The sequence below is a fragment of the Ambystoma mexicanum genome, chromosome 3q, assembly GCF_040938575.1.
Source record: "Ambystoma mexicanum isolate Mex_15411 chromosome 3q, UKY_AmexF1_1, whole genome shotgun sequence".
Lineage (NCBI taxonomy): Eukaryota > Metazoa > Chordata > Amphibia > Caudata > Ambystomatidae > Ambystoma > Ambystoma mexicanum.
The window spans coordinates 324,427,455-324,452,746 of record NC_090926.1 but is presented as its reverse complement, the minus strand read 5'-3'; the positions used below and the strand labels follow the sequence as shown (position 1 = coordinate 324,452,746).

Below are 25,292 nucleotides of genomic sequence, written 5' to 3'. Positions count from 1 at the left end.
TGACTACCTCCAAGTCAAAATCAACCTCTCACTGCACCATTGCTGTTCACATTGTCTATCGCCCTCCAGGCCCAACAGGAGACTCCAGCCTCTCTCATCCACCTCCTTTCTGACAACCTTAAAAAACACTCTAAAGCCATTCTCCTTGGGGACGTCAACCTAGGTCTCCTTGACTGCAAGGACTCAGCAGCTAAATCCCTTGACTCAGCCCTCAAGGCATTAGGCTACAAAAACACCATCTTCAGCCCTACCCACACCCAGGGCCGAACTCTCGACTGGATTGCACAGCATAACTGTCCACTCGTCATCACTGGTAACACGCCCACCCCGTGGTCTGACCACTATATCACCTTTAGCATCCCCACCACCAGCCCCGACACCCCAACCCCTGCCACCCTGCCTCGCAAGAAGTTCCCGTCAGCTGACTAAGGAAAGGCTACTGCCCTTCCTCCAAGGCCCAGCCTTCAGACCTCCTTTCTCCAGACCCAGAAATACTTGCAACAACATATGACAGTGCCATCAAAGCAGCTATCAACTCCATTGCCCCACTCAAACCTTGCAAATCCAAACCCACCACCCACTCCAACTCCTGGTTCACCCCGGACCTTCTCACACTCCACAACAAGAAAAAGGTTGCACTCACACAATGGCAAACATCCCACTCGGACACAGATAAGATGATCTTTAAAGCCCTCTCTACCAAATACAAAAAGGCAATCACCCAAGCAAAGGCTAAATCCTTTGAATCCAGAATATCGCAAGCCCAGTCTAGCACTAAAGAAATGTTTGCCATCTTCAGGGAGCTAGAGACTCCCACTTCCGCCCCCCAGAATTTCACCAACGACAAAGCCTGGTGCGACGAAATACGAACTGCCATGCAAGCCAAACTGAACCTTCTCCAAAACGAAATATTAGCCACTAAACAAGCCACGCCTAATACACACATCCATGTCCCTCCTCCAGCCTCCGACCCCCCCCCAAACCTTTCTCCTTCAAACCCATACAGCAAAAAGACATCATCAACATAATGTGGAATATCAAACCCTCTAACTGTAAAGGTGATGCATGCCCAGCTACCATCATCAAGGACTGTACTGAAGCGCTAGCTCCTTTCCTGACTGCCTTTGTCAATGCCTCCTTTGCCACAGGGAAAGTCCCCGCCTCCCTCAAGGAAGCCTGGGTTCAACCTCTATTAAAAAAAACAACTCTTGATCCCACCTCCCCTAACAACTATAGACCCATCACCACTGTCCCATTCCTTCTCAAAATACTGGACAAAGCAGCCTATCTGCAGGTTCAGCATTTCATTGAAGAGAACAAACTCTTAGGTCTCCGACAATCTGGGTTCCGCCCCAAACACGGGACTGAAACCGCCTTCCTTGATTTGAAATATCAGATGGACGACGCCAGAGACATGGGCAAACCAGCACTTCTCCTACTTCTTGACCTTTCAGTGGCCTTCAACCTCGTAGACCAAGACCACCTCTCCTCCACTGCTAAATTCTCCCCGGACGCCACGGCATGGATCACCTCCTTCCTACAAGACAGAACCATGCAAGTATTCTCCGACATAGCCTCTGCCTCACCCACCATCATCCTCTGTGGTGTGCCCCAAGGCTCCTGCCTCTCCCCCACCCTCTACAACATCTTCACACGACCCCTCTTCTTCATCCTCGACACCATGGATATCTCCTACACCAATAAGATGACGATACCCAGATCCTCCTCACCCTCACTGGCAACTATGATACTGACTCCTTGACCCTCAACAACCTCTACAACACCATCCAAGCCTGGATGGCAGACAATGGACTATGCCTCAATTCCGACAAGACCAAACTCCTCCTGGTAGGTTCCCCCGACATGCTAAAAAAATCTAGACTCCCAATTCAGTCATTTCACCATTGACTCCATTAAAATACCTGTCTCAGACTTGGTCAAAGCTCTTGGTGTCTACCTGGATTCCAACCTTTCCATGGACAGACAAGTCAATGCAATAGCCTCCTCAGCTGCGTACCATGCCAAACTAATCAACGCAGTCAGACCCTTTCTCTCCAAAGAGAATTGCACAAACATAGCCAGAGTAATCACCGGCTCCAGGCTAGGTTACTGCAATGTACTCTTCTTAGGAACTTCCAACAAAAACCTGGAAAGGCTACAAATCATACAGAACAGTGCCCTCCGCGCTGCCCAAGGCATTGCTAAAATAGAACACATGTCTGAAGCCAGAAAATTAGCCCACTGGGTACCAATAAAGGAAAGAATCGTCTTCAGAGCTCTGACACTGACCCACAAGTGCATCCACCTCACTGCCCCGGTCTACCTCTCACAAAGGATCCACCCCGTCTCCTCCACAAGGCCAACCAGATCACTGTATACCAACATGCTCTGTGTGCCACTAGTAAAAAGAGCCAGAGCAGGCAGATCCAGCTTCCCTTATCTCGCACCAACACACTGGAATGCCCTACCTCCCACAGTCCAAGGTGAGCCCTCCCTCATTGCCTTCCGTAAAGCTATGAAAACCATCCTCTTCACATAAGGTCCCTCGGAGCACCATGATTGCCAATCAAATGTCTGTAATGTAATGACCAAAGATGCATGAGCTGTAATGACTACTATGTAGCAATCATAATGTGCCAACGACTGCTACCATTCCTATACCCCCTGTAACTAAGCTCCTGCAAGTAACAGCGCCACAATGCCCCTGGGCTGTCTGCACGCTATATAAATATACATTTTTAAAAAAATTGATCACACACCAGTGATGTTCATACTGTTTTCCCTATTGTGGCCAATGCACAGTAGTGATAGTATGGTTCTTCTTGCCCCTTTTGTTCCCCGTTGAGCCCAAGGAATGCACAGTTCGAGTTTGGGGGGCGGTTGAATGGTTGAAAGGGCCGGTTGGCCCCTGGGTGAGCGTGTTGTATTTCTAGTTGTATTTACAACCAATAAAAAACAAGTTTAAAAAAAAAAAAAGCTGACTTTAGATATAGCTGCATGTCATTGTTCTACTGGTGGTCAAATTCCATGTGGGATGACAGCATGTTGAGTAACACTTTTAGGTTAACTGTGTCAAATGTATCGGAGAAATCAGGCAGGACCGGGAGGCATGGGTCATCTTTGTCCATGATGAGGAGTGCCTTGGCAAAGACCTGGATGGCAGTCTTGGTGCTGCATCTTGGTCACAAGTGAGACTGGTATTCATGAAGTAGGTTGTGTTGGGTGACCTTTTCATGTTGTTGGAGTCTGATTTTCTTGATAATCTTGTCAATGATGGAAAGATGAGTGATCGGGCTAGTAGTTTGCTAGGTTGTCTGGGTCGAGTGTGGGCTACTTTAGTAGGGTTAGGCGTAGGATCTAGCCAGTTTTCAATGCGTTCTGAAAGAGGTCTTTCCTGAGGACTTGATGGTGTGGAGGGGATGAGTGAGTTTTCTGTGAAGTACTTCAGAATGGAGGCTGGAATGACGACCTCATAGGAGGTGGCCTTGAGTGATGATGATAGTTCTTCTGACCATCTTGGGACATGACATGGTGGTATGGCGGGATGGGTAGGGTGGTGTTCATGTGACAACAGAGCTTGCTGAGAGTTCATTGCATCTCATTGAATTCAGGTACTTCAGGAGCTGATGTAATGTTTGACAGCCTTGAAGATGGCTCTGCTCTTGTTGGAGGCTTCGGCTATGATGCTCAGTACTTTGGCTGAGAGGAGGCTTTTTGAGGTTACGAGATCTCTTGTAGTTGTATTTTTCTCCAGATCCTTTCTTGTTTGCTGGTGGCTTGTTTACTGTCTGCGAGTTCTATTGTATACCGGTGCCTGCAGAGGACTAGCTTTTGTTTCATAGTTCCAATGGTGCATGGATGTTGGCCAGGTCAGAGTGCAGATGAGGTGGTTTGAAAGCATGTTGATGTCGGAGGATGGTGTCTGGAAGCCAGCTTGGTTAGGTTTTCTTTTAAGGCATTCAAGATCAGGTTTTTAAATGAACGCCAGTGTCTTTGCTGGTTTCAGTTGTCCTGCATGGGTGAGCTTTGACTAACTGTCCTTTGAACCTGGGTACTGTTGGTTGTTGCAGTGCGATGATCAACAGTCCAATCCTCATGGGATAAATGTGAACATATAATATTTAGCTAAATCTCACTGTGCACAAGTCTCATTATGTTCTACTGTACTCAGTGAAAGGAATTAACTAATGTAACACTGCTAGTACTCACTTTTAGGGAACTATTCTGGCCGGATTATGGGGGAAAACTAATCGCACTCCCTTATATGTGAAAATGCCATACTGTACTCCAGTGAAATGAATCCAGTACAGGGACTGCTACCTCAAAGAGATGCCCCTTCGATATTTTCATTTATCGCCGTTTGGTCACCTTTCTCACGGTATATCATTTTTTTGTTACAATTGCTGTACAGTATCAATTTATGTTGTTTTGTTTGTCACTGCCTTTTGATTTGTTGTAAAACCACACTTTGGAACTCGGGGGCCGTGTGCTCTGCTTCTAGGAAATGCTTGGCCATGGGAGCCATCAGGATATATTTCTTTATACATGATGCATGTTCTATCATGCATGTTTTCAGTCTTTTCTGTTTTTTCTGTGTATCTGAATCCGCAGACAGTGAATTAGTTATTACAGAGGTGGCGATCTGTATGGCTATGCAGATGAGGTAGGGCTAAAGCATACATATAATCGGTGACGCAGACTGTATCAATGAAGTATTTATAGCGATGGTGCCGACTACAGTGGGGATCGCTCAGGGAACGTTACCATTACAGTTTAGACACAGTGCCGACTTTTTATTTTTCTTTTCTTTTTTTTTGTACATCTATTTTATTAACAATTCGTTACCAGCGACCTCACCTACTATGCTCTAATGTTCAGGAAAGAATTAAAAAAGGAGAAACCAAGGCAGCAGTTGCTTAGATCTTGACCGTTCCATTTCTTACATAAAGACAACCTGCCTAGCAATATTCTAATTTCCCAACATAATCCGTTTATTGTAACCATGACCTCAATTCGTAGCCTATCGGTTCGATATATGTATAATGTGTCTGGGGTGAGGGCAGGGTCTTCTTACTAGATGGCTCCTATATGGTGTCCAAAAAGCCCTTGGTCTGGTTGATGCCTAAGTTCTAGCCCGATATGAATCTTCCATTTCATAACAATACGTAATATCTCGCACCCAGGCATGTTTAGGAGGACTACGTTCCTGCGCTTTCCCAATACATCTTCTAGCAAGAAGAATTACAATCTGGCCATTTAATATCTCTAGTATATCGCATTAAGCCAGTTATTGGATTTATTGCAACGTTTTCTTTCCAAATTATACTAACCATAGCAAAAAAACGTCTAACCAGAATATATAAATTCCTTTACATTAAGCTAGAAAAAAAAAAAAGTCAGTTGGCCAAGCCCAAATCTCTCTGTCCTGTGAGATCTCAGGGTAATATGTATTATTATTATTATTTTTTGTATTTGGTTAGTTCACACCTTTACAAAACACATAAGATCAATGACAAACAGAGAACTACATAATAACAAATAAAAATCAGCAACTACTGTTTCATAACACACATAAAAAGATCAACAACTACTGTTTCATAACACAGATAAAAAAAGGAAATGCCACCATAATAAAAAAGAGAGCCAAAAATTGCATCAGTTCTGCATCCTGTTGTAAGGCGATGTGCTTGCGTGATTTACAACGGTTCCTGTAGGCCTGTCTCACCTTTCTAATTAGGACATTGCATATATCTTGCTCAGGGTGATTGTTCCTAATCATACGGATCTCTCTCCTCATAGATTTCTTTTCGTCAGCAGCTACTGAATTGAAGACATGAGTGTGTCTAATCGGCGACATACATCTACTCCCCTGAGCCTCCCCAATATCAGTGACTATGCCCTCCACAAGGTTTTGGAACTCAATAGAGTTAAAACATCCCATATTCCATTCATAAGAGGACTGGTCCAGGGCACTCCTTACCCTTGAATTGAGCTGGAGTATATTCCGATTAGACCACTTGACTGCATTCCCAGCCACATTAGACGTTACAAGAGGCTGGGTCATGGAGACCCCAGTGGTATGGAAGCAGTCGAATGTGGCCGTCGGAATAGAATGGTCGCTCCAGACAGTAGACATTACCTCAAAAGAGAAACAGTGATTCATTAGGAAGGAGTCAACAAAGATGTAATCTATCATAGAGGTGCTGGGGCCTCTATGCCATGTATTCCAATCCACTGTGACGTTTCGGTTAGAGTTGACTCCTACAAGCGGATGGAGACCACGCCCCTCCAACCCCAATCTCCATTTGCAGCCTTGTGATCTTTTTGCTGACACCCCCTCAATTATGTCATCCCCATTCCAAAGGGGTTCATGTTGGTCACAATCAGCATTAAGATCACCAAGCACCATAATTCTTCAGTTCAAGTTTCTCTCGGTCCAAAGATCAATAATATTCCCAATAGTTACCAGGAACTCAGCTAAGGGTGCTATCCCTTTATGCCAATAAATGTTGATAACTAGGACCTTACTCCTATTGTTGCCCTTACATAGTTAAATTCCCAGGACCACAAATGGCAGATTTTCAATATTAGCTCCCTTAAGCCCCCAAGAATTATCAATGGCTACCAGCAGTCCCCCGACGGTCTACCCCCAGGTCCTTGTTTACCAGGCTGAGCAAAAATAGTAAAACCATGTAGAGTAGGGGCAGAGATAAGCCAAGTCTCCTGTAAGCACACACAGTTGGCTGATCTTAGTTTGTTAACACAATCCTGATCAGTGAAGAGGTGTGAATTACCCTGAGAATTCCAAGATTTTACCAAAAAGTGTGGTTAAAGCACCTGGCAACTGAAAATGCGACCAATTTCTGCCACAGAGAGGAGATTATTGTTGCCCAATCCACATCATTCATTACTCCCGTGCCCCCTCTGTTCTGTAGGCCTACTTTACCCAATCAGTGTTTAATCGAGCGGGTGAGTAATGCATTCATTTGGTGGAAGAATTTAAGTGCATAAGCTTGAAAGGATGTATATCTCGTTTGTGCGCAAATATGTTCTCATTCTTTATCAGATATACTGCAATCTAGTGATGATTTCTTTTTTCTTCCATGTTTTCCTGCCACCATCCAAGCATCCCTCCTTATTTCCACCTATTAATTTTGCAACTAGCCCAGACACCAATCAACCTTACCCATTCATTAGGATAATTTACTGTAATAGGTAATTTGTTTGCGTTGTCTTGAAACAAGTCGAACATTAATTTAGTGTATTTTGTACCCTAAAGTACAGGAAGCTGTCTTAATGCTGTCATCCCGCCACTTTATTTATATTCGTTTAATGGGATTAGAAGGCCGCCCTTATAGAATCTTCCATCTGAACAATTCCCAGCTTAGCCATGGCTTGTATGTATAACTTTTTTTATTTTGTTATGTCAATGGCATATACATGTGTGGCACAGATTAGTGACTAGTAGAGGTCTAGCATTCCCACGTTAGATAAATGCAGGTCTATGCACAACAGGTGCATGCTAATATACTAATTTTGTTATATTTGATTTCTTGTCCCTCTCAGAATAACTGTTCTTAATAGTTCTGGGGCTGCTATAGCCCGCTCTGTCTGTACATATGGGTTTGGTGTGCTGTCTTTATGCATAGAATTGAGGTGGCGAGTGACGTTTTATGTTTGGCTTACAACTTGAAATTATGCTGCCTGACATTATCGATGTTAGTGTTAAATGGTGTGAGAAGGCCTTTGCGTGCAATGTGGCATTAACACAGTATGGTTACCAAGATTCATTGACCATTACTTCAACTTTTCAGATTACGTAGAGGCAGAAAACTCTTATTCAAAAGGGCTACAGATATGTCCTGCTTGCTACCAGAAGGAGAGGGCAATCCTTTTTTCGAACAGAGCAGCTGCCAGAATGAAACAGGTAAGATCTCTCTAATGTCTCCAACTAGCCGGTAAGATGGCTCAGCGGGTTAAAATATCGTTACTGTGATTTGTTTGATCTACAGGCCGCAGGGTCAACTCCCAGCGAGGCCAACTCAACTTTTCATCCTTCCGAGGTCGATACATATGTATAAATGTTGATTGATTGGGTAACAATAGTAATGTATGTAAATTGCTTTAGATTAAAGCGCTATAAAAAACCACATTTATTATTATTTTATTATTATTATTATTATTATTATTATTATTATTAATGTGCTCTGTCTTGATATTACTGACCCATAACACCCTGAACCAAGATTCTCAAATTTGTTTTCACATTCGGTCATACAGGTTTGCATCTAAATTGATACCCGAGGACTCTTTTGTGTCATTGCAATTGGGGGCTGCTTAGTTCACCTTTTCTTACAGCAAGGGGGACATTTCTAAAGACAATCTGTAATGAAATTTACAGGTGCTAGAACAAGGCGAGACATGTATGCCTTGTATCGAGAATCCACATATTTCCCGGATAAATACTACAATCCTTAATGCACTCTGCATTGAAAAAATGCAACTGACAGATCTGTTAACTGCAAATCATAGTTACTTAAACTGATACAAAAATCTCTAGTGGGGCTAGGATTGTTACCCGACACTGCTTGTGATGCCATTTCTCACACCAGCTGAATGATCCAGTGACTGGGTTGGTGGTGAAATCACTCGTCGTTTCCTGTAGACCCAAAGCCATTTGGTGGCATTGTTGAGGAGGTTTGAGGGGCTCTTTTTCCAGGCCCAGACTTGACAGTGATGTACTTGAGCGGGCGGTGGGGAAAGGAGCCAAGGTTTCCCCATGGGGAAGCTCCCTTACTTTGGAAGGGAGACCCCCAGTAATGGCAAGACTAGCCTGTTAATGCCCATTTTTGAGTAGCTGAGTGTGGTGCTGGTAAAAGTGGGGGCATTGGCAGGCTGATGACTTGGTGGGGGAAGGTGGATGGGTGGTGGTTGCATTTGCCAATCTACGCAGTAGTACAGGCCTTACAGAAATACACTTTCAGGCATAGTGGTGTGCTGGTCTACTTCAGAGTCTTAGCTTTTTTGTGCTTTACAATGCAGGATTTCATATTTTATATTGTTTAAATTGTCTCTGCTAAATCATTCCTACGTTGAGACTATTGGAAGCATGGGGAAAGCTGACAAGTCACACTCTGAAGTAATATCTGAGGGTAGAGGGAAGAATTCTTTAAGGCCCCTCCCCACCCCACAGTACCATTTGCAGGGGAGGCATGGTATCACAAGTATGACACTGATACAATAGGTACAATTTGTAAAAAACGTTTTTTAATTTTCTGGGGTTGGAAAACCCCCTACTTTGCCCAATAACTAAGATGGGAGTAGTCTCAACCATCAAGCGATAAACAAACCGGTCCTAGTGGAGTCCGTCAAATTAAAATGGCCTATACTAACAAAACTGAATGCCTTCCCTATGTCTTGTACAAAAGGTGTATAAAGGAGAAAAGTATGCAAAGGAAAAATCAGTGTTCCAAATAATCAATGTGGCTGAATCAGTTCCCCTCCCCACGTTAGACAACACAGAGTAAGACGGTCCCTGTAGGCAGGATGACACACTCTGCCTGGGATTTTCAACACAATAAACCGTTCCAAAACATGGATCGAGGCCCGTCTGTCCTGTCACGTTAAAATCTCTTTTCGCTTCCAAATAATGTTTCAACAAACCGTTCATATAGGTCCCCCTCTGTCGGGCTCAGACCTTTTCAGAACCAAGTTCAACAAAACCTGCCAGGGGACTCCCTTTCCCAAGCTTATTCCACTTCGGGTCTCCCTCAGTTGGGCTAAGACCGCTTTCGACCTGCTGCTCTAGTCCCTTGGTCCGTCGCTCTGCTCCAGTAGGTTTGCCTTCACCCCGGAAGTTGTGCTCATACTCATGTTTCACCTTGCTCAGAGTGTGTCTCTAGTTTAAGGAACGGAACTCATGGTAGCACTAGTAAGACAGACAAATGATCACAGTTCAAGGGTGTTTATTGAACTTTCACAAGGGTGTGATGACCGCCTATCTAAACCTAAATCTACAGATGGGAGCAAGCTACAACCATCTAATAATAATAATAATAATGCAGTCCTAGCAGAGTCTTGTCAAAATAAAAGGGCTTATACTAAAAAATAACTATTGCCAATCCTTACCGCTAATTTACAAATAGTGTAGGGTAGTGTTCATGGAAAAGAAAGAAGTGTTCACAAGATGATACGTCAGAATGTTCGGCCCGGTAGCCTCCCTTCTCCACGTTTTCAGCACAGGGCAAGGCAGTTTGTTTGTGCAAAGCACGCTCTTCCTTCTGCGGCACGAGAATACAGTTCCATTTTCACAGTTCAGGACCTACTGTGTCCAAGCCTCTTTACTTCTTGCAAGTCTCTTGACTCAGAGGGCCTGGTGTACAAAAATAATAATAACACACAAATGTTCCTTTCCTTTTTCCGTTTTCACCCTGGATCCCCCTCTTCCAGGCTCTGATCCCTTTCACTCACTCAATTAGTCTCCCTCAGCCGGGCTCGGACCAATTGTGATGTACATGAACTATCGATTTGCGAACGTGCACAGGGGTTGACTTGACCCGCTGTTTGGCCACTTCGATCTTAATATTCCTTTTTCTCACACTGTGCATCAGTTGGACCTAACAGACTTTTGAATGAGCGCCCACGCGGCGCAAGACCACTATGTGTATGCTAACTCTTCTTGGCCTCCCAAAGTTCAATTACAAAGTTCAGCTACTCCTTTTGGTTTCCAATTATTTGTGTTGCTCCTTACAAACGCCTCACACACTGTTCACTTTATACAATGTTACTGCTTGCAACCTTAGTTCAATAGACAAGCTGGCTTGATATCCGTCTCTCCGACTCACCGGCTGCGCTGTCTTTTCTGACACTGTTTTGTTGTAGGAGCCAGTGAGAGTACCACAACGAAAATCGTTCCTCCCTGCCTTGGTCATCGACTTAAAGGTCAAGGGTATTTCCCTCCTTGCAACCCTCTCCAGTCTTGCCGTCTTTCTCCTTGTATTAAACTGCCATCTTGGAACAGCTGTTTCCTCGTGTCTCGCCTCGCTCAGTGTGTGCTTTCGGGCTCCGCCTTTTATGCATGTGGGGAAGTGTGATGGAAGTCAGGTGTGTAATGATCCCTAATTGCCTGACCGTGGTGTTGGGACATGTCAGGTATGCGGCTCTGAAATTACTGTTGTCACTCACAGTGAACTGTCTGTAAGAAGGTGTTCTTGTCAGGAAAGGGGGTTGTGGGGAGGGTGGTTGTGGGGAGGAAGGGAGGGATTGAGTTGCTAGGTATCCTACCTGTTAGGATGGGGAAAAAGGTGTTAAAACGAAGGGGATACCGCGTCTCACCCTCTGGTGTCCCACTTCCACTCCCCGAAGACCCCTCATCCATGTGATCCTCACGCACTGGTCCACCCCCAGGAACTGGATCCAAAAACAATGGCCATGTCCTGGCCACCTGGATGACAGATCCCCGGGGACTAGCGGGTGAGACACCTTCAGGTTTCTCACACTAGGTTCTGCCTTTTATTCGTGTGAGGAAAGCTAATTGGTATCTGGTGTATGCACTTGAAGTCAAGTGTCTCAGTTTGCCTAACCCGGTTTGCGGTAAATGTCCAGTAAGATGTTTTGTTACTCTGTCACCCTCTTCCTCGGCCCACCGTTTGTGAAAAAAACTGTGGGGGTCGGGACCTCGGAAAATCCTAAAAAATAGGATGGGGTAGATGAACAAAAAAAGGGGGAATACAGCGTCTCACCATCGGCTGCCTCACCCACACTCCATGAAGACCCCTCACCCAGGTGTTCCTCCCGCACTGGTCCACCCCTAGGTCTGGATCCAAAGGCGATGGCCGGGCCCTGGCCACCCGAGAGCGAGATCCCCGGGTACTAGCGGGTGAGACAGCCTCTAGTTTCTCACACATTACAGGCCCTTACTACATCTCCAATCAACCTTACCTAGCCTTACCTTACCTAGTCAATGGCGAGGGATCAATGGAGTCCTAGTACAGAACCTCTGGGCAGCTGCAAGTTGTAGATCCACACCAGTGGGGTGGTGTCCTGGATTCTTAATGGAAAGGTAATACAGCATGAGTGTCCCCTGTCAGCAAAGCTGTTTGCACTTGTTGAGCCTTAGATGGTCCTCATAAGGAATAAGCACAAGGACAGGAGATTTTTCTATTTGCACAAGGATTCTTATACGCAAATTATATTTATTCTCTTTTTGTTCAGAATCCTATTCGGAAGCTTGCCATTTGTGACCGAATTCTAAGTAATTGGTTTGATATTCTAGGCTGAAAGTAAACCTTAGGAAGCCTACAATTCTGAGCTCATGCCTCTATCGGTTTCAGAGCGGGTTGATATGGGAGAAATTAAGTACTGGAGATTTGTCATTTGCCTATACTTGCATCCGGTGATTCATGTAAAATTTAGGGGTGACTTTGCATGAATTGGAAGACTAGGCCAGCTGCTGGGTCAAGCTTCCCTTTTGTATTATTTGTGTCACAGATGGCACAAGAACTGCTACTCTCAAGAGATGACTCAAGGGTTTTGATTGATGCTTTAATGGGCCTAGGGCTGTTCCTGTCTCATCGGTATGCACCTTCTACCTAGCCTAGATGTCTTTATCCCCACCGTAGTGCTAGCAATTGTTTTTCTTTGCATGTATTCTATTCTAGATGAGTTGCCTATACTTGCATCCGGTGATTCATGTAAAATTTAGGGGTGACTTTGCATGAATTGGAAGACTAGGCCAGCTGCTGGGTCAAGCTTCCCTTTTGTATTATTTGTGTCACAGATGGCACAAGAACTGCTACTCTCAAGAGATGACTCAAGGGTTTTGATTGATGCTTTAATGGGCCTAGGGCTGTTCCTGTCTCATCGGTATGCACCTTCTACCTAGCCTAGATGTCTTTATCCCCACCGTAGTGCTAGCAATTGTTTTTCTTTGCATGTATTCTATTCTAGATGAGTTGCAGTGAGAACCTAAAGGCACTTGGCCTTCTCTCTAAGCTCCTTCTGGGGCGTTTGAGCTTTACCCTACTGTAGCTGGTTGTTACTCGTCAAAATGGATTTTGGGAATTGTGCTTTTCAGACACCCTGTAAGATTCGAAATTACCTTTCACGCTCACTGCTGCCTTCTCGTTTGTACTTTAATCTCTCTACACTCGCTCTCCAGTCTTCCTCTCTGTGCTCTTCTCTCTCCCTCCAATGTCTTCTACATCTTCTAGGTTTCGTCTCCAGCCATTGATGTTACTCCTTCCTCCTACTTACCACCACTTGCTCCTCCACACTTCTCCACCCCTTCTGGGACTATGACTCCACCCCTTCTGGGACTATCACTCCACCCCTTCTGGGACTATGACTCCACCCCCTCTGGGACTATGACTCCACCCCGCCATTGTGCTAGGACTCCCTCGTCAGTACTATTACCCCACCTCCACACTACGACTCATCACATTCCACTCCCCATGCCCCTCACTACAACTACTCTATCCCCTTGGCACTACTACCAAATCCCCCCGACACAGGCTACAACTCGCCCTCGCCCACCACGCTATGATTCCCCCCTTCTCACTGCGACTCCCCATCCCACACTACTCATACACCCTCCTTTCTCTCTGTATCATCCAATTCACAAGCACCCCTTACACTAACTCACATGATCACACTCTCCACTCTAGCATGCACACTCGCACTTCCTAACCAATACCTAACCTTGCTCAAATCTCCAACGATCTGGCATGTCTTCCGCCTGCTGGTATCTTGGTCCACTAACCTCACCCACAACTTCCTGTTTCCTGTCTGCTCTTTTATGCTCCCACCTCCTTCTGCCATTGGCTCTCTTGTCCTGGCCAGTCTGGCCCTACCTTTCCCACCCCAGAGGTGTTACAATCAGCAAATTGATCATCAAAATAAAGGGATAAGCACAGTCCACTTTCTCCATGCGGGCCTACCATGGAATAGCTACGGCGTCCCGAGAAGGAGATTGACACAGTTCATGGTAGTTGCCCTTTGCCAGTTAAGCCCAGACCTGGTGGGGGTCTGTGCCCCTCTGTTTCCTCCATGGTGGTCTACGGGAATGGTATGGTGCAAGGGTGCGGGTCGCTGATACTTGGGAATGGTGCATGGTCTGCTTTGCAGCTGTGTAGACCTCATAGTAACATCTCTGCTCTCGGTGTGTTAGCTCTACCCATTAGGCTTTTAGTCAATGCAGGCCGCTGGAGGATTCTTCTCTTTAGGGCTGATGGAGGTCTCTGGTTTCTCAACACGGCTACAGAGTGGTGCTGAAGGTCTGCTCTCTTTCTAGAGGTTGACTAGAAGAGACTGGCAGGCATTTTGACTTGGAGGCATGGTGTGGGACATGGTTGTGCTGCAGAGCAGACGCATGCTGGTACAAGTGGGGGGCAGGAACTGGGCCCCTCCGAACTGCCACCATCCACCTTAGGGGTAGGACTGGCTCTGGGTTACTCCTTGGGAGGTCTCCCACCCCCATCCAGTCTCTTGACAAGGACAGAGTGCTAGCCTTGTAACGGTTGTTTCTACTTCATGAAAGCGTTGATGATTGCTTAATTTGTTTATATGTTCCTTTAGGTTCCAGTAGCACTTCCATGTTCCTTCTCATCTTAATGAGCCGTATTCAGAGTAGATTAGTGTGGTCGATAAGCAATTTGAAGTTAAATAGTAGAGATTCAGGATTCTTTATGCTTAGGGATGGAGGGCTGCAGCTGGCCTAGAGGTGTAGCACAGGCTCACTAAGCTTTGTATTGCTTCTCTCCTGGCTCTCTGCAGCAGCAGCATGCAAGAGTTGAGAAGCCATTTGTTTAAACTTCACATGGATAGATTTTTGGAGGAACCAGGATTTTACGGGTGAGGTCAAATCACAATGTCACAAAAGGCCTGTCTTCAGATATTGCACTTTGTGACTAGATGAGGGGTACATATCAGGCGTTCAGTACTGCTGCATCTCTTCACAGAATTTACAAAAACCGACAAAGGGGTACTCACACTCGAGACAGTCCTAGATTCTGTCCGACATTCAAATTAAATCTCCATAGTAATTTAAAGGCTAGTGTTTGCGAGGCAAATCACTGTGGATACACCAAGGGAGCAGTCTGAGAAGTGCTAACCATAAATTTATTGTTGAAAGCATATTTTTTTTGAGATTTTACACAATTTCTAAAGCAAAAAATAAGTAGAATAGAGCAATTGAAAAAATAAAGAAAAACAGAACATTCATCACAAATATATCAAGTGCAAAAGAAGGGATAACATATTAATCACATCAAGATAAAACAATTATTACAGGCTACCCATAGTTCCTGCAACATAAGGCCTACCAGGGTGTATAAAAAATTACCCTGGTAGGTATGTAAAAAGAATATTATTTTAGCTGAGTTTGTATATTTAATCTGCCAACGTGTGGGAAAGAATCAAAGGTTCGTTCCTAAAGGGAACAACATATATATAAATCACGTTTCGGCATGCCAAACTGGCATCAGTAGTCAGAGCCTTCCTCAGGGCAGGATGGAGGTGAGTTGATAGTATCACCCCAGTATAGATTAAAGAACGGAGTGCAGTCCGTAGAAGGCTACTTTTCCAAACCTATTGAACTTCGTACGCTGTGTAACAATGCAGCCAAGTAGAAAGAAAAAGGTAGAGCGCACCTGGGTCACGCTTCTGAAAATGCTTAGTAGTGAAATGCTCCGGGTAGAACTTGTGCGAAGAGTTAGGTGGAAAGGAAAACACGTCCGTCTTCAGTAAATAAAGCCAGATATATTTAGCTGCCTGTGGGTTTGTTTTTCCTGTTTTGATTGCAGCGGATCTTTGTGTCTCTTCTGGGCTGGTTAGGTGTGCTTGCTCATTATAGCACCCTTGGTGACTACTGACTCCATCTTTATTTACTGAAGACGGACGTGTTTTCCTTTCCACCTAACTCTTCGGACAAGTTCTACCCGGAGCATTTCACTACTAAGCATTTTCAGAAGCGTGACCCAGGTGCGCTCTACCTTTTTCTTTCTACTTGGCTGCATTGTTACACAGCGTACGAAGTTCAATAGGTTTGGAAAAGTAGACTTCTACGGACTGCACTCCGTTCTTTAATCTATACTGGGGTGATACTATCAACTCACCTCCATCTTGCCCTGAGGAAGGCTCTGACTACTGATGCCAGTTTGGCATGCCGAAACGTGATTTATATATATGTTGTTCCCTTTAGGAACGAACTTTTGATTCTTTCCCACACGTTGGCATATTAAATATACAAACTCAGCTAAAATAATATTCTTTTTACATACCTACCAGGGTAATTTGTTATACACCCTGGTAGGCCTTATGTTGCAGGAACTATGGGTAGCCTGTAATAATTGTTTTATCTTGATGTGATTAATATGTTAGCCCTTCTTTTGCACTTGATATATTTGTGATGAATGTTCTGTTTTTCTTTATTTTTTTAATTGCTCTATTCTACTTATTTTTTGCTTTAGAAATTGTGTAAAATCTCAAACTATGCTTTCAACAATACATTTATGGTTAGCACTTCTCAGACTGCTTCCTTGGTGTATCCCCAGTGATTTGCCTCGCAAACACTAGCCTTTAAATTACTATGGAGATTTAATTTGAATGTCGGACAGAATCTAGGACTGTCTCGAGTGTGAGTAACCCTTTGTCGGTTTTTGTAAATTCTACATACTTTGCCCCCACTCACACTTGCACACAGGGGCTCCCCTATTGTTTGTTGCATCTCTTCACAGAGACCTCTGGTCAGATATAAAGTATTTCTTATTTAGTGAGCTCTCCTCAGATATTATGTTGGTGGTGTATAATTCAATTCCAAGACATTAGGGGACCTCGAGGCTTGTTCCTCATGTCGGGACCGGTCCTTCTACGACCACATTGATGTTTTGCCGATATCCGGCACCCGTCTCATGTGGGAAGGTGCTGAAATCTGGGGAAAGAGGTGGGGTGTCCAAATGTTATGTAGCAGTAATGTCCGGAGGGTCCTAACGGGCAACTATTCCAAATTTGGTGCATATTTGGTGAAACAGTGTGGAATTGTATAAGGAACAACACTTCGCTACAAATCCCACCACCAGCAAACACATTTGGCTTTTAGATATATAGAGGGATTTATTATTAAATGGTATGCTTTGATGCCTTGATGAACTGTTTTGTGATTGTTTGCCATATTTAATATATTCTAAATGGCAGGACCTAATTACAAGTTTGTCGGTGTGCTAAACCAGTGGCAGTAATTCCGTTACTGCCACTTTTTTTTGGTGTTAACGGAATTAGCACCATTCTTACTGCACCGCCGAATTCAGAATTTGTAGGAAATAAGGAAAAGTGGAGAATGAACCTCCAGCAAAAGCTGAAGGTGAATCCTCCACTTTTCCTCTAAAAATCGGCAGATTTGCTGCCGTAGAATTACGGCTCAAAGTTAATACCCAAATGAAGTCCTATGGGCTCCAGAAAGGGGTAATGACTCTACCCTACCACCACACGTAATCCTATAATAAGCCCACGGGACCAAGTGTCGGTAGTGGTCAACGATTTTGGCAGTAATCCTACCAATGAGTTAAGGGTGTATTTTAACAATGCTTTTCATGAACTGTTAAAGAATATGATTGGATAAAAGAAGTTTTAAATACATTTTAATTGAATTATGAGAAAAATACCAGCATTGCTTTGTTTCACAGGACATGACGGAGTCTGCTATTAATGACTGCAGCAAAGGTAAGCCACCTATGTTTGATCAAAGACTGCAGCAAAGGTAAGCCACCTATGTTTGATCAAAGACGCAAATGGCTAAACATATTAATGCATTGCGGAGAGAAATGAATCATCTGGACAGCATGTTATAAATCTAATTGAACAATGGTCCTTAGTGCAATATGAAAAGGAACCAGTAATTGGGACACTTAAGTTCATATCTGTGAGCAAAATCACTGCTACAAGTGTGCTCTTTGGAAGCGATGAAGCTAGTCCATCAGTGGGGTATTGAGACTACTAACAGCCCTGGGGGTTTTATTGAAAGACTTAGCAAAGCAGAGAGAGAGGGCAAGAGAGAGAGAGAAAGGCTTATTGAATCTTGTATATCATTTATTTCAGCCCAATATAGTTTCGTAAAGAGATATGTCTACGCTTCAGGAAGCCCTGGAATAGTGTTCTATTAATAATGTAGCTGAAAATGTAACGTTTTTGTTTTATTTCATAGCAATTAAACTAAATCCTGATTACATCCGAGCGTTACTGCGAAGGGCAGAACTCTATGAGAAAACAGACAAGCTGGATGAAGCCCTGGAAGATTACAAATGTGTTCTGGAGAGAGATCCCTCTGTGCACCCAGCCAGGGCAGCTTGCATGGTAAACAATTGGTCCTTCCTTTGGTAACTCATCAATTCCTTGGTTCAGAGCAAGGCAGGTTTTTTTTTTCTTAAGAACAATCTGCTGTGTTCATTTGCTTCAAAGAATGTGGACAGACCCTTTTAACATGATGAAATATGATCATGTATTCCTAAAAAATAGTATCTGTTCACACCCGCGCCATTTTAAGCTTCCAATTCTAAAGCTGATCCCCAGTTCATTGATGTGACCCATCATATTCTTCTTCCTTTTTGCCTACGATTTTCTTTTCTTCATTTCTTCTTTTTTTGCTGCTTTGTATAAAACTCGTGCCACCGAAGCTACTGCAATTCATTCTTTCAGTAGGTTTTCTACTTTGCTTCCAAGTGGAGTTTCCTAAATGCCTCCTGGTTATTGGTCTGTTTTGAGGAATTAAGTTCAATTACGAACATAATTAATATTTAATATATATATTTTATTGATGACATTCGCTAAACGCCTCCTGTGAAATGGATCTCACCTGAAAGCGTTAAAATGCCAGCAAACACAGGGGATATCAGTTTTTGGCCTTGTTGAATCATCACCGGCATAAGAAACCTTTAATATCTGCAAACAGCAGATTGCTCAATACCCTGGCCTCCCCTTTCTACCACCAACTAAGTTTACGAAAAAACTCCCTGCATTCTTGAGCCTGATTCACTAGAATGAAAATGCCCAGTAGGTGCACCTTGTGGTTTAAGCATTTCTAATTGGCTTGTAAATGAACTTGTATCTGCCTATGGAGAACCTTTCTTTTTTTTTTCTTTTTCTCAGCGATTGCCGAAGCAAATTGAAGAGCGGAACGAGAAAATGAAAAAGGAAATGTTTAGTGAGTATCACCGTGGGTCATAATGTGCACTGTTCTGCCCCTAAGGAAAGGTTGCTGAAAGTCATGCAATGCACATTTTAGTCCCTAGGTTCTCAGAAATAACATATGTTTTAGTGCAGATATTGTGCTGTATGTGAAAGGTACAGTTTGATTGCCACCGGCATAGGTAGATTGCTGCACAGGAGAATACGTTGAATTCAATTTCACCAATTTTTTAAAATCGAATTTCACTAATAATTAAAGTGGGGAGGAAAGATGGGGATGCGGGAGTCATATTTGCGGCAAAAATGCTTAACAAAAAAAAAAAAGACATTTGTTGAAATCGAATTCCAAGAATTCTCCTCGACTAAATCACATGGAACCCTTGCCACCAACCATCTGTCTCCGTTCCAGAGATTATTGACTTGAGAAATCATTTAACTCCTGGCGCTAAGGTTGTATACGAATTGATCGTTTTACAACTGCTCGAATGACAATTGACCTTTTCCCAATTGACCGAATTGTGAAGGTCAATTGTACCATATATGTGGGGGGGAAACCCTTTGTTCATTCGAACAATTGTAAACGACCAATTTGGGTAATACCGGCGCTAACATGCATGTAGGGATGTGCGTATGCTACTGTAGTAGGCCTTTTCAAGTCCATGTTGGCAGTTGCCATCTACTTAAATATTATTCCACAAGCATGAACCCGTGGAATTTGACCTACTACACTGCATTTCATATGCTTGCCCTTAGAATTTGCCCACTTTTCTAAAAAAGTTTGCAGTTTCCCTGAGATTTGAGCAATGCTGCAAACCTTTGCTAGATTGATGCCACTCTGTTAGAAATGTGAACATCCCTCTCGAAACAAACCGTTTTCTTTGTCAGAAATTATCTCTATACGCAATGCCTCACTGGGGAATACCACTTTCTTTGTAACAGTGTTGCTATTCATGTAACTATAATTTCAGTCAATTTGACATGCAAGGTTTATTGAAGAAAATGCAAGACTTCAGCAATACAAAATATCAAGTACATACGGTAAAATAGCCTTCCGTAACATTTAACATCATTGCAAACCGTATGAAACCTATAAAAAGAAAATCAAAAAATCAATTAATGACCCGTTGCAGCACAGGCAATACGAAAACATAAGAAGACGACGAGCAATAATGTGGCACTTCATGAACATAACTCGGGGAGCGCGGGGAGGGGGGAGTAATAACTGAGATCAAGAGTCCGAACTCAGTACGCTAACTACTACTACTACTACATAAACCCTTCATATTACTCACACTTATTGGCTCCTTCGGCAGCCCCTGCCTGCTTCCTCTGCATGTCCACCGTTTGGAAATGCATATATGTAATTGTACTTTGACTACATTGCAACTGCAATTTCGACTATACCATCTATGTCTGTAACTATTCACCTGTGACCTAATTGTATTCTGTCCACATTGCCTGCAAAATGCTGTATTTTGACCACTCTGCCTGTAACAAATTACTTGTAACCACATGTGCCAGATACCTCAGGGTCAGGTGCGCTATAGAAATAAAAAAAACAACCAAAAGAAAAAGCAGTCCAACCAACATAATCGCCTTGCAGAGATCAACCCCAGAAAACCCAGGCTTCATATGTCATATCAGTGTAAAAGACATCATGAGATTTATAGTGGAGTCCCGGATTATAGTTCTGAGCAACTAACTGAATGAAGGATTTCTACACAACAAGAAATTGAGGCATGTCATCTTTCAGGGCAGCTTTGATTTTGAACATGGCCGCAATGAGCCACATTTTATCCCACCATTCCTTTGTCTGGTGCAGTGGGAGACCTCCTATTCCGTGCTATTACTATTCGAGCAGCCATTAAGAAGTGTATAAGCAATTGTGCAGCTTTAGTGGTCACCTTATAATGTCCCTCTGGGTCCTCACACTCAAAGACCACAACATGAGGCTTACTACAAAGAAATGGAAATAGCCAGTCACGAGGTTCAAATATGCATTTATTCACAACCCGGGTTGGGGTCTAAGCTGTTAGGGAGAATTCTCTCTTTAGGCTGAATTTCCTAACCTAGTGAGTCCCCCAGCAGCTTTGCTGAATTTCTGGAGTTTGTTTTTTTTCTCCTGTCAAGAGTGAGACTCTTTTTCTCCCACTCTTGGACATGATTTATGGTATTCCTTTGACTGTTAATGTGTTTTATGGGCTATGGGGTCCTTTACTCCATAGGGTCTCATGTGTTTTTACTATGTGTGTTACACAGCACCCTCCGTGCAGTAACACAGGGGTGTCATAGTGACACCCCACCATAGACTCCATACCCTGGGACCGACTACTGTCTCCCAGGGCATGTAAAGTCACCATTGGCTTTACTAGTCCCAAATTATGAACAGAAACTAGTACAAACCATCATATTGTGGATGTACTGGTCGGGGCAATTCGATTGCCCCGGGGTCTGTTAGTCGAGGGGGCACGTCTCCGCCCCTCCTGATCCGAGTTTTGGCTGGTGGCAGTGGATACTACTTTTTATATTCGACTGCGAATATATCCCTATGGGATTTTCCCATTGTTCGAGCCTACCAACTTTAATTATTTAATTCTCATAGCCTCGAACATACCGCTGGTTTATTTATTTAATATTAATTCACCGGTTGGTATTTTTTGCTGCGACTCGATTGTAAAATGGCGTTTGTTCTCTTCTGTGACTCCAACCCAAGTCGAGCCCTTTGTTCCACTTTTTTGGAGGGCTTCTCCACAGAAGCCTCCAAAAGTGGTGCCACTCTGTCTGGGTACCACAGGGGATGTGGGGGGGGAGGGGGTTAGGCACCCTGGACTGAGTTACCTTGGTAACTCAAGTCGCACTCTTGTGTGATTGGCCCAGGCCGGCTCACCACTTAGCATGTTTGATTGACAGCTAGGCTGAGTGAATGGGGGTCTGCTGCATAAAAGCAGGGCTTTGGGGACTGGAACTTCAGAAGTCGCCACAGGACCTGAAAATATGACGAGGGCGAAGCTGAGCCGACCTAGCACGATGACACCACCGGTGGAGCCCTGCGGGACCGACTCGCCACTTCCCGACGACAGAGAAGATCTCCCGGCTGGAGAGGCTTCTTCCCCTGACTGGTGGGCACAACCAGTTTACCTTCTCTTTGCATCCCAGGCCGTCTTGTGGTCGAATTGCCCGTGCCAAGCACCCCGGCAACCAGATAGCCACTTACCACTGGACCGCGAATAAAAGGACCGCTCCTTTTACCTGAGAACTCCGCGGCTGGTTTCTTCCCTGGCAGTGCAACGGACTCCTGTCTTCCTCCCCGACAAGATCCTCTCTTCCCCCGGACGAAGCACCGACTTGCATCCGCTGCCAGGAACAACTGCCCCCGCTGGAGTATTCTCACCACTTTAAGGTACTGTGTCCGCCAGGCCTCCGTTTCTAAAGATTGCTATAAGGTAATAATAATCCCTTAACCTTCTGGACTGGGCTGGCGGCCTTGACCTTCTAACTGGTCCCTTTCTTTTGGTCCAACTCTTTTTGAACCTTTGCAAGACTCTTGTGCACTTCAACCATGTGACCTTGGACACATTTCGTTCTGATCCTCTTAAAGTGGATCCGGCCTTCTGAACTCTAACGTCACGGTTTTACTTGCCTTCCTCTCTTGTTTTGTTCTTATGAAAGTGTTGGGATCTGTTTCACATTATACTCTGCTTTTCTCTCCCTTTTAAAATGAATTATTAGAGTGCCATCTGCGTTAAGCGCTCACCGCTGTCTGAAAATAAGTGGGGCTTTACTTAAGACTTGTCTAAAATTCTTCTAAGGGAGTGTATATCTTTTAGTGACCGTGTTTTTGAATTGCTTACTAGTACCTGTGTGTTTTTCTAGATGTGGTTTTAAATAAATAATTATATCTCTTTTACACCAAGCTCTGGTCAGTGTTTACTTGTTCTATGTTCTTTCGACCTCTTGTGAATACTCTGTATACTGCCTAACTCTTCTTGAGGGAAGTCTGACTGCTCAGTCACAGCTACCAAGTGAATCTGTGTGGTACAGACTGCTACCAAGTGGGTTTACTGCCAAACACCTGTAGTCTTAAATCTTTTGCAGTGGTCCCAGAGAAAACTGCACAGGTTTCTGCCTAACATAAGCACCCCGCGATGTATGCGTACAAACACTGTGGCGGGAGAGAGCCCCGAACAGACAAAACCTCCTGCATGTATACAATACAGAAGCATAGCATACGATACTCTTGTCCAGCCCCCTCATTCAATAGGGTCCATCAGGTTCATGACCTTTCTACGTAGGTAGTGTTACTAAAGCAACGAGTATGCATTTTCCTGCGTCCTCCTATTGACAATTTACTGTGTAGGAGCGGGGCAAAGCAGTGCGTGCAGGCATATCGTGTTCGCTGGTACAAGGTAACATTTGCTGGCCAGCTTATCTGTGTTGCTCCTGGTGCATAAAGTCAGTCTGCTACTAAAACTTGGGAATAGCGTTTTCTTTAGAGGAACCCCTAGCAGCTGTACATTTATTAGAATTGATTGCTCGATGGGGAAAATAAGGTTGAAACAGGCGGGCACCTAACTCATAGATTAGCGATGCTTCTACAGACACTTCAAGGTTCTGCATAACAAGACACTCAGCAAAATGTGTATTCCTGCCGAGTAATTAGCTTTAGAGTTCTTGCGGCAGTCTTCCACCGCGTTCAGAGTGAGAAAGGCAGAATGAGCAAGGAACTGAACTGAACATTGCATCCAAGATGGCAAATAAAACAAAATGGCAGCATGGCTACCCTCAGTGTGGCAATGGGGTCACAGTGCGATGTGAATGTGCTTAGGCCAATATGCATTCCTACAAGACACTAAAATGAAACATATTTTCACAAACCCTCCTTTTTGGCCTAAGGCAAGAGCATCATCCATACATGGCATCCTCAGATGACCAGGTTGAAGAGTCATCATCAGAGCACCCTGAGTCATCGGCCATAAACTCTTTTATGGCCACTTCCTGAAAGAACAGTGCACTTGTGGTGTATAGTGGCAATTGTGGGTTTGGTTTCAACTTAACTAATGAACATGCGCAGCAGTCCCCCATCATGGAACCAGGACAGGCAGACATTGGATGCAGCAGCAACAGAATAGAACTATACCAAGGATTATAGCTAAGACAGAGAATATTTTCCAACCCCAAGTTTGTAGTAGATTCCCAAACCATGAATTAAGATCCCAATCCCCCCAGGGTATATGTACTTCCGAGCCCAGTATGTGCAATCTCTTTATCTCTTTGAAAATGGTGGGGGCGGAGTCAGGTACGTAAACGCAGCACGCGAACCTGACCATTTTGCATACACCACCACGCTCAGCCATTATGACATCTAACACCATCCTGTTCTGAAGGACCACTAGTCTTATGGCTTTTTGTTCTAAGGTTATATTGAATATAATGTCGGTAGTTTCATTGATAGTTTTCTCCAAAATCCTGGCCAGCTTCCTAATGTCTTGGGAGTTAATTATTTGTCCCCAGAATGGAATGAAAGATTTAGCAATGTCCCCCAGAACCTGCAAGGGGGTGTCACCCTTGATTTCTCTCCTAGGGCGGGTCTTCAATATATCGGCTGTAGAAGAGATCTAAACCGGGCAGGAGTATCCCCAAATAACCTGTTCCTTTCCAATCCTTTGGTAACCAAGGATAAGCCTCACTTCCACAAGTGAAATAGATAGAACCCCCTATATACGGAGGCCTATCCTCCTTTACTAAAACATCTGTGTTCATGCATTTATCGTACAAGCCCATAGGTTGGGAACCTTCTTTTCGCAAGCAGAATGGGACAGAATCAGGTTCATGATTGATAGTGTAGGGTGGAGGCGTGACTTCTTTGTTCCCCACAGGGGTCATTCTAAAAGAAACCATCGATTGATAAGGTCTGGAGTATTTATCAGCACATTTGGCAGTGGCAATATTGAGAGTACTTTGTTTACAAACACCAAACATCCCAAATGCAGCAATACCAGTCGATCAAATTCATTTATATCCGTTCCATCAAAATTACCAGTGGCACTGTTGTTCCATCGTCCAAAGAACAGTGCCCTAAATGTGGCATAACATGCAGTAGACAGGGAAAGTCGATG

The 25,292-nt window shown here is 44.1% G+C and overlaps 1 protein-coding gene across 1 annotated transcript in view; it reads left to right on the top strand.

Moving 5' to 3' along the window:
• TTC1 (tetratricopeptide repeat domain 1) overlaps positions 1 to 25,292 on the top strand; it is a 104,082-nt gene that overhangs the window by 49,586 nt on the left and 29,204 nt on the right. Inside the window, exons 3-6 of the mRNA XM_069653904.1 lie at positions 7,815 to 7,927; positions 17,679 to 17,715; positions 18,197 to 18,345; positions 19,138 to 19,192. Of these exons, the coding sequence (XP_069510005.1) occupies positions 7,815 to 7,927; positions 17,679 to 17,715; positions 18,197 to 18,345; positions 19,138 to 19,192 (354 nt within the window). The remainder of the gene's footprint in view (positions 1 to 7,814; positions 7,928 to 17,678; positions 17,716 to 18,196; positions 18,346 to 19,137; positions 19,193 to 25,292) is intronic.